This window comes from Centroberyx affinis, unplaced genomic scaffold (assembly GCF_046629955.1).
Source record: "Centroberyx affinis isolate AG114_WGS23_722 - 3 ecotype Tasmania unplaced genomic scaffold, CSIRO-AGI_Caff_v1 ptg002383l_1, whole genome shotgun sequence".
NCBI lineage: Eukaryota > Metazoa > Chordata > Actinopteri > Beryciformes > Berycidae > Centroberyx > Centroberyx affinis.
The window spans coordinates 67,501-77,930 of NW_027280639.1; the positions used below are offsets into that span (position 1 = coordinate 67,501).

Consider the following 10,430-nt stretch of genomic DNA (forward strand, 5'->3'; position numbering starts at 1 on the left):
TCACAGTCCATTGAGGTCAAGAGGATAACATCATCTGCAAACAGCAGAGATGCCACCTTAATGTCACCAAACTGGGCACTCTCAAGACTTCAGCTGTGCCTTGATATTCTTTCAGTGAGTATCACAAACAGGAGAGGGGGCATGGTGTATCCTAGTGAGAGTCCAACACCCACCTTAACATGCTTGACTTCAAGACTCCAAGAATGTGCACACAGCTCTCACTCTGAGTGTATAGGGACTGGATGGATCGCAGCGATGGCCCCAGCACCTCCCACAGGTTACCTCAGTGAACATAGTTGTACACCTTTTCCAATCCACAAAACACATGTAGACAGGATTATCAAACTCTGATGACCCCTAAATTATCAGTGAGAGGACAAAAATCTGGTGCATTATCCCTCCTTAATGTGAGAGAGGCATCAGACTGCAGACCTCCACTGTCAGTATAACCTCTGCTGTCAGTACAGCTTTTCTGTCAATATAGGAAATGAAGGAATATTGCTGAAAGTTTCCCATCTCAGATGTTTGTCCCAAAGCAACAACCTTACAAAGGACGTTTAAAAATGTGCAGAATTTAAAAATAAAAGCTTTTCAAGTTTTGAAATTGGTTTGGTGGGAAACCTTGCTCAGTCAAAACTGAAAGTGTGATTTGGTATTATTATGGGTTGCTTTGGTTGTTTGGCAATGTAGGTTCTATATGCTTTTCTATATAGTCAAAGCAAAATTGGATTTAGTGAAATATCCTTTCAAAGGGGGTTGTGCACACCCTCCAGTCTCCTTTTTTAAAGATGGTGACCACCACCCCTGTCTGTCTGTTCCACATGTTATTGAAGAGAAGTGTCAGTCACGACACCCCTACCATATCCAGAGCCTTCAGCGTTTCAGGACAAATCTTGTCCACCTCTGGTGCCTTGCCACTGGGGAGCACCTCTTTTGCCACCACTGTGGTAGAGGTGGCAAAATGGACTCAAACCCTCCAGAATCATCCAGGCCGCTTCAGCTTGACAGCTCCACCAGTGGTTTCTTTGGTTGCCACCATTACAGGCACCAACCACCTTTTGGCCACAGTCCCAAGCAGCTACTTCCACAACAGTGACAGTGTCCCTTCTGATTCTGTATCCTCAAACTCCTCCAGGAGCTTGTTTTCCTTTCCCTTCACCCTATTGCCCATAACAAGTGGCTTCAGGCCTGATGAAACAACTGCAAAGTCAATCGTCATCCTTTGGCCCAAGGGCAGGCAGAGGTCAGCTCTTGCTATCTAAGATGTTATTGTTCATCATATTGACTTTATTTTATTGTTTCACTTAGCACTTCTAACACTGTTGTAGATTAATAATTAAATAACGCTTCTAGAGTATCAACTTACTGTTTTGAGTGACATTGTCACAGGAAATGTTTGATGCACTGTGTTTAATTGTTGATCTGCATTTTATTTTGTGTTCCCATGTTAGAATGAATTCCAGATGACACAGTAAATAATATTTCCTTTGGTCTTCATAGTCATCTGTGTTGTTTTTTTATGTAGTTGGATTTTGTGTGTAGGGATGTCACTAACTGCTCTTGAATATAATGTACATTTCTATCATGTTTTTTGTAGTGTTAAACCTCTTGAACTGCACCAAGGGAACCAACTGAAGTTTTTTTTTTTTTTAAAAAGTCTATGCTCAATGAGTGAAATCTACTGTGGTGAAAGTGGAAATTGTTTTAAAATGAAACTTGAAAGGTAGCTCTCATTTTTAACAAGATACTGTTTGATTTTGTTGTTACATGAAGCCAACAGAGAACATTTATGATACATTTGAGATCTGAAACTGAAACTGATGACGTTTCATTAAGGTGGAGTGCACAGGCATTTCACATGGCAACTTACAGTCCCATTATGGCCTTGCTTCTGCTTGTTTACTTGCACTGTAAAGCATCACTGGTATTATCTTTCCCTTTCCGTCCCTCCTCCTCTTCCTCCTCTCCCATCTTTAATTTCTCTCCATCCTCCAGGGCCCAAGTGAGTAATGCCATTAGCACAAAATGCCGCACTGCTAATGGTTGGCAAAGGGGAAGACAGGACTCCAGTTTCCACCCATGTCCACTCCACTCCACTGGTCTTTGCGCCAGTGAAAAATGTATTGTCTTTTAGCTGCTGACTGAAGTCCCTTTCGTGCTGTTGTCCATTTGTAGCCGTATGGATGTTTGTTTGGGAGTTGCAGCTTGTGTTCAATACTGTGACATGCACAGTGAGGCCTTCATACAGAGTGCCAGAAAGTGTCAGACATATGTATGTTGTTTTTTGTAATCTTTACTCTTCATTTTTATCTTCAATCTAATAAATCTTAGGTTATTAGTGTTGCTTGTTATTAAGTATTTGCTTTGTTTGCTTCACTTTTTAAATTGTATATGCATTTTATATATGCATTATTTTTACTTTTTAGTTGCTCATGGATAGTGGTTTTACTGTAAATGGCAATATATTCATCACATCCTGTGTATTGCTAAATGCAACTACTACTATTACAATGACTATGATGCAATGATGATGATGATGATGATGATGATGATGATGATGATGAGCTTTTAAAAGAAATTCAATTCTGTCAGGACACATAATGAAACATAATGTTTCACATATCATATTTGACTTACTTAAAAATCCAATGCTAAATTTTGTGTAATGGTTGAGTAAAGGTTATGATTTTTCCAAGCATCACTTATGTGCGGGCTACTCATACTTCCACATGGAATTATTAGCCTACTTTTTATCTTGAGAAATACGATAAGGATAATCATTGCGATGTAATAAAACATTATAAATGAAGACTTCAATTTGGATTTCATTACACACAGTTTTATTTTCATTAAAGGGATCCAAGGCCTTCACAAAAGGGTTGACTCTTGGTAGCTATACAGTACTAACACAACAAAGTCACACAACAACAGAAACCACACAGAGGACTTATGTGAACAAGTGAAAAGACAAATAAATAAGAGTTGAAAGACATTTCATATGAGATTAAACTGAGATGCATCAACAAAAACAATAGTCAGAGGAAAGTGAGCATGGGTTAAGACCCTGCAAAGTACGGTAATAGTATTGTACAATACTTGATTCATTTCTGTAAATAACTGATTGTCTAGCGGCGTATATTTTTGGTCATGCAGAGTTGATATACCATTGCTATTGTATGGAAGGTGTTGCAATAGTTTCACAGTTTATCCAGGTTGATCATTGGCTCCTCTACCTCCTGCTTTGACTGTCAGTCCGTTAAGTGTTTGCATTTGATTATTTGAACACAACCACTTTTCTTTTGGTTACTAGTGATGCTTGATTGTCATTGGCTGATGAATTCATAGTGATGCACATATAACGCTTAGCACTGCCAATCCTGATGCACCTGCTAATTCTGATTCTATATTATAGTCTTTAACTTGGACAGAGTGATAAGTACAGTCCTGAACTTTATGCATTGTTTGATAATGAGTATGGATCTCATCCATTCCAAGTGAATACAGACTTAGATTGTTAGTTTGGGCTTAATGGACAAAAATGATTGAGATATGATTCAGAGATATAATTCATTTTTATCCAATAGAAAGCTCTAACATCCTTCTCAGAAAAAGCAGAAAATCAAGTCGCATTACTTTGATTTCTGGCGTGTTGCTTTTGGAAATATTCTGTAATACCAACACCCTGTTTTAGCCTAGTATCAGATAATGTCTGATATCAATATTGGTATGGTGCATCCCTACTAATTTCATTATTTTAACAAATGAAATTTGGGTTCTGAGGGTGATTTTAGTCCTTGCTACATTCTTCCCTCTCATAACATTTGACATTATTCTACAATTATCTTCATCATACACAGATTTCTGTACAAAAATATGCAATCAGTCTGAGTGTAATGTTGCTGGCAGGATAGGCAGGATTTAAACTTTTTTAGTCATTTTTTAGTTTTAGTAAAAGTGATTGCCATAAGCAAGTCTAAAATCTTCACAGTAGTATACAGCCTTACACAGCTTATGCCTAGGGAACACAAGCTAGCTACCACAATATCATTGAGCTGCTCAAGTAACAAGAAACTGTGGTTACACTTTACAATACAGACATCTGCTGGTATTTACTTAGTACCACTTAATCACAATGAGGCATTTCCTTATATGGTGGAATGATAAATAATGGTATGAGCAGCAAGTCTTCATTATTACAACTTTTGACTGAATTTTAAGGCCACAATTCATAATCCATAAATCTGTTGTTTTTTTTTTATTAACTTTACTTAACAGTGGGACATGTAGAGAGCTCATGATCAGCTCAGGGCAACTTTGTAATCCAAAACTCAAAGCAGTTTTCTGCTGCTGCTATGGCCGAGAAATGAGAGTATATAGCAACCTTCTATAGTGAAAAAATGTATGTTTAAAACTCCCATTTAAAGCATTAGACCATAGAGGCAAACAGGCATCCAGTCTGCCAGTCCTTGCATCCAAAGCTCTGTATAGTAAGCTGACAGGAGTAAACATTTCTTCCATGCTTTCTGTGGCTTTTTATTTTTGGATCATGGACTGTTGGCTTTAGGCCCGAACACATTTGACACAATAAAATACTAAGTAAATACCAGTGTGAACAGAGTACTGTTAAGTGCAACCAAAGCTGCTCTTGGCTGAATTTGTAAACATTTAATGCATATCGGGGTCTGCAACTCATGGAGGCCCCTCTATAGCTCAGTCCTGTGCTTCCTCGAACCCGTGTGTCCCCACATCGTTTCCTTGCCACTTTTTCTTTCTTTTTTTTCTTTTTTTTTTACATGCCCTTTTTGTGTCTTCCTTTTTTTTATGCTGGTTGGTGATTGTCTGTTTTTCACTGTAATCTGGCCCAGTACTGACCCAGGTTCTGACTCATGCTCTGCTGCTCGGTTCCTGGAACCTGTACCGGCACCGAGACGCCGGGGGATATGAGCCCTGGGTGGGAGGGAGGGACAGAGAACAGAGACAGAGCCGGTGCGTTAGTCAGTCTGTGGCAGAAACTGAAGCGTCTCATACTCTCACTCATTTCAGCATACAGTCAAAACTACCCCTAAGACCTCTTGACTCCCTACTGAAGTGAGCCTGCATCTACTGCGGGCGTTGCAGACAGACAGGAAGACTCACCGGTGTTGGAGTTGGCCGAGGGCGGAGTCTGCAGATGAGGGGAGGGGTACGCGGATGAGTCAAAGCTGCGTGGGGCGGAGGGGGACGGAGGCAGCATGCAGGAGTAGGAGGAGGACGACTGGGGAGGGATAGACTGAACGTGGACAGACAGACAGATGGATGACAGGCACAGGGGAAGAAGTGTGAGGGAGAGAGAAAGAGAGATTTAGGTTAGATGTTATTCTGAAAACAACAAATTGACTACATAACATTATCTTAGAATAACACGTTTAATGTTTTCAAATTGCTATGAGCTATAATTATACCACATGCTGTATAAGCAGTGTGAGGTAGGCCAGAAGTGTGTGACTCTGCTAGTGACAGCATGGTTTCAATCCAACCACATGGAGGTGCTAGAGTAGTGTGGTACAGCCATAGTATAGTATGCAGCAGCAGCAGCCCACATTCTTTCTACTGCTAATACAAGAAACAGCAATAAAAACACATTAATTTATATCACTCTGTTGAGGCTGGGATGCTGTTTTGGTAGAGTTACAGCAATGTGGATGAGTGCCGCGCCTTTGCCGCTATCCAGGAAAAATATCTGGTTTCTGTCAGTCTGTCATCCATGCTTTTTATCTCCTCTCTCAACTCCTGCCTCAGTCCAAAGTGTCTCCAGCTTGTGCAGAACGCAGCTGCTAGGATTTTAACTGGTACGAAGCACTGTGGCATTCCTATGCAGGCAACCAATTCGTTTTTAAAATTGATTTAAGGGTTTTAATGATCACTCTTAAAGCATGGCGAGGTCTGGCAGGACCTTCTAACCCCAAATGAGCCACAGCAAAGCTTAAAATCTGTTGTGGTCGTTGCACAGTATAAGCTCAAGACTGAAAGTGATCATTGCTTTGCCATCAAGTCAATATCATCTTTTAAATTACTTCTGAATACACACTTTGACAGATTTACTTTAAGATCATTTTTTTTGCCTGCCTCTTTAAAGTTTTGTATGTTGTTTTTATGTTACTTTGATTTTTTTTAGTTCTTCTGTGAAACACTGAAGCACTGTATGAATGTTACTGTCATCATAATTATTGATAGTATTATAATCCTAACAACAACACCACAAACAACAACAATAATAATAACAATAACAATTGGTGTTTGTTGTTATATAATAAAAAAAAATATTATTATTGTTGTTGTCATTTTTGTTATTAGTATAATAGTAGTATTAGTTGTAGTGGAAGTAGTAGTATTTATTTAGGTTTTTTTTTTTTTATATATATACATTTCTTTATGTTTTTTAGGCCCAGGAGGTGAAGTAAAGGAGCCAGTGAACTAGTTCTGCACTGCGACGACAAGCTGCTTTGATAAAGTTTGGAAGGTGGTGATGAATGATGAATGTCCAACCTGGACTCCAGAGGAGAAAACTGACAGGGAGCTGTAGCTGGGCAGAGACGACTCAGCCTGACTCAACATGGACCCTGGAGAGACACACAGAGACAGTGAGTACACACACACACACACACACACACACACACACACACACAAACACACACACACACACACACACACTGACACTAAGCTACAAGTGATGTGAATAACTACACATGTAACCCAATGCATTAGCTTCCTGGTATAGAAGAAATGTTGTAATATAGATGCGCTCTGATGGAGAAAGTCTGCCACCAAATGTCAAGCAGTAGAGCTCTAAGGTTTGTAATTGCGATTTAAACAAGTAAAATACTTGTACCACCAAATATTAATCACAAAGACCAAATACAAACTATTTAATTATGTATCATTAATGTGCAGCATCAACAAGTGAATGAACCGACTCAGCTGACATATTGATAACCCACTCTCTCATTCATCTGTGTACATATAAAGAGGAATTATGACTAACTGTAATGTATAAATCTAATGTATAAAGTTAAACTGTCATCTTTCAAAGTAAAGGGTACGGACTGACTCACTGCACCCACCTGAACTGCTGCCATGCTGATGGTGATAAACAGATGTGTTGAAGGAAGTGGTCAGCGGGGCTTGGGTCTGCGAACAGGAAGTCCCGCCCCCTGACCTCCTTTGATTGCGCAGCTTCTCCTCCCTCCTCCACTTGGCTCTTCGGTTTGAGAACCATACCTGTCAATCAAAGAGAGGCGTGTCAGGCCTGTTTATCACGCTGGGCGGGGCATTAAATATATGGTACATTAAATATATCGGTCATGTGGCGGTAAAACCATGTGTCTGTCAATATTTCAGAAAATGTTGGAAAGAGATTGTACTTTTAGACTATTCTATGTTTAGACCAATGCAGATTTTATTTATTGCTAGAATTCAGGCTTATCCACCTTCATCAGAACATCAGAGTTAGAAAAACTGAAGAGGATCCAGGATCAAATGGCACTGAAATAAGACTGGAAGGTACAGACTGAGCATTCCCTTACCTGTATCCTGGCCTCTGGTAAATCAATCTTATTTGCCAATCTCTCCCTTGCAAAGACATCTGGGTAATGTGTCCGTTCAAACTCTGTGGAAGAAATTAACTCACGTCAAACACACAGTATACAGTAAGTCTTGATTGTGGATAACAGTACCGCTAGATTACCGGAAAACAGCTTGCTTGATATACTTTATATTAGTCCATTTTTATGTTCTGTCTTTTTCACGGAACAATAACTCAAGCTTTAGTTAGAATCAGAGAGAAATTAAGTTAGTGATCGATCAATTATTTGTTATTTCCTTTTCCTGCTTATCAGGTATTGACTCCTTAATATCAGCGTCACTAATTATCTCTCCATGGAAAATGAATCCAGATTGCTGAGATGTATCCTTACAACCATCTTTTAAATATTTATCTTTTGCACTTTGTGTAAATTATTTATCTTTATGGGACATGCAGAAAGTTAAAATGAAAGGATTCAAGCTGCAAAGCTGCTTATGCACTTTATTTCAAAGTAGCTTGACTAAAAAGACGTTGAAGAAAAATCATTATGCGTTGCCATTTTGTCATGAATTTCTTTCTAAATTCATAATTCAATGTTGGCATCACATATTGCTCAACAATATTAAGCATTAAGTATTAATCAGATCATCATCAATGTCACTTTCTGATGTACTATCATACAATTAACAGAGCTGACGTATAGCACACACGGAAGCTTAAGATGAATTAATTTGTGGCACAACAACAGCGACACAGAGGTCACATTGATAAGCTTTACTGTATCAGAGTATCATTCCTCATTGTGGCAGTTAATGTATAGTTGACAAACTGCTGACATTTTTGTTGCTGACAAGTTGAAGGCAGATTATGTCTCAGCCTATAACTGACAGTCTGGCTCATCCTGATGAACTCCATGAAGTTTCAGGTTTAGTCTAGGCAGATATAACTGTCTGCTCTTATGATACATAACATTAGTTTAGCGTGCTGATAATGTGTCAACACAGCAACCACAACAGATAAATCAGTTACTGCTTTGTTTAAACCAAAAAGTTACAAACACATAAAATGGCAGGAGAATGGATAATTATGTTCCCAATGTTGTTGTTTTTTTAATTTGATTTATACAAAATAGTTGTATTTTGTTGAGGACACATTTTAAGAGATTACCAAGATGCTGAATAATTAGCTGCAGCCTAAATCGTTAAGCACGCTACCTCACTACATGCACATTGCACACAGAGTAATAACGATGGGCGTAAAGAAAATGAAGTCTTACCCGAAAATTGTTATAATTGGCATCCTTATAATTGGCATTTGTGTCAACACATGATTGTTATTGTGCCTTGGCTGTGCATCGGGGTCAGTGTACCTCATTAATGTCATTTGCGCAGAGTGACCACAGTGATACATTTCCACTCGGCTGCACAGTGGACATTGCGTCCTTATTTAGCTCAAGGGCCTGCTGCAGCCATATCCAGTCAAGGGTGGCTTTCTGATCCCTCTCAGTGGCCTGATATCAGGCTCACTGGATGATAGAGCCACAATAATGATACATTATCAAGATTTGTTTCCATACTAGCAGCTGCCAGCATTTTGGAGCAGATCAGGAATATTTTTGGAGGTAAGATTCTAGATATTTTGCAAAAATGCAACTGGCAGCAATCATAGATTAATAAAATGCTTGCCCTGCCTTGCCATGGGCAAATCATCACATTTCCAATTTTCTCAGTGTTTTATTAACTCTAAATCAGTCAGGCACAATGCCTCATAAATATCCTGACTTTTGTTTGGATCCTGTGATGTAATGTTTTCTAATTTCACATTATTGTACATTTATGTCCCCTGTCATTTACCAAGAAGTGGTAAACAAGGTTTAAACATTATGATCCATTAACAAAAGTGTTGGCAGGGGGGAAAAAAAGCAGGACAAGCTGCGACTAGACATACTCTGGTCTGGCTAGCGCCCATGGAGGGCCGTGATTGGCTGGAGCAGGAGAGCGCTTTGCGTGTTTGCATGGTCTGACCTTTCTCCAGAGCCTCGATCTGCTCCTGGGTGAAGCTGGTCCTGTTCCTCTGCAGCTTCCTCTTGAGCTGCAGTCTCAGCTGAGACTCCTCGCCCTCGTCCCTCTCCACAGGGACGCCTCCCCCTCCTCTGCCCCCTCCTCCTCCCCCAGCCTCGCCCCCCATACTGCCTTCCGTGTCCAGCAGACAGCCCTCCGACACTGGCGGGGAGGGAGGTGACAAAAGAGATGGGTGAATGTCAAGAAAATTGGCTTGGTACAACGGAGCAACACATTTCAGGATCGCAGAATGTAACAGTCACGCATTGAACAGGCAGTGAGTTCAGAAGACAGGCTACTTCTGAATAAGGGGGATAAGGGATGAATATGGCGACACATTTGCAGTTAACTGATCATCATCTGTGTTGAAATCTCCTCTCACCTGTGCTGTGCTGTGTCTGAACGGCGGTGGGGTCATGGTACCAGTTGTTAGGCCCGCTCCAGTTCGAGCCGCTTTGCAGGTTCAGCATGGTTAACTTCTCATACATAATACGAGTGTCCAAACCACCATGAAGAGAAATACAAGAGGCCCGTGCGTGTCCACCCTTCTTCTTCTTTTTTTGTCACCTTCGGCTCCTCTCTCTCTCTCCCCCCCCCCGTTCTATCCTTCTATCCTTCCTCCTGGGAGAGCTGGGGAAGGAGCGGAGAGAAGAAGGAGGGGTTGAGATCGCATGAGTTCACACATGGTCGGCATTGTGGTGAATTAGCCTCATGATGACAGACAGAAATGGAGTTAGTTACATGCCCGCTGTCGTAACGCGTGTGTGTTATACATTGGTATGCTAGTATACCACAGGGAGCCAAGGTAC

At 40.4% G+C, this 10,430-nt stretch overlaps 1 protein-coding gene across 1 annotated transcript in view; it reads right to left on the reverse strand.

Moving 5' to 3' along the window:
* mmp25b (matrix metallopeptidase 25b) overlaps positions 1-10,109 on the reverse strand; it is a 30,507-nt gene extending 20,398 nt beyond the window's left edge. The window contains exons 1-6 of the mRNA XM_071533578.1: positions 10,004-10,109; positions 9,586-9,783; positions 7,563-7,645; positions 7,101-7,257; positions 6,526-6,599; positions 5,137-5,269 (exon numbers count right to left, since the gene is read on the reverse strand). Of these exons, the coding sequence (XP_071389679.1) occupies positions 5,137-5,269; positions 6,526-6,599; positions 7,101-7,257; positions 7,563-7,645; positions 9,586-9,783; positions 10,004-10,109 (751 nt within the window). The remainder of the gene's footprint in view (positions 1-5,136; positions 5,270-6,525; positions 6,600-7,100; positions 7,258-7,562; positions 7,646-9,585; positions 9,784-10,003) is intronic.
* Positions 10,110-10,430: the final 321 nt, after the last annotated feature.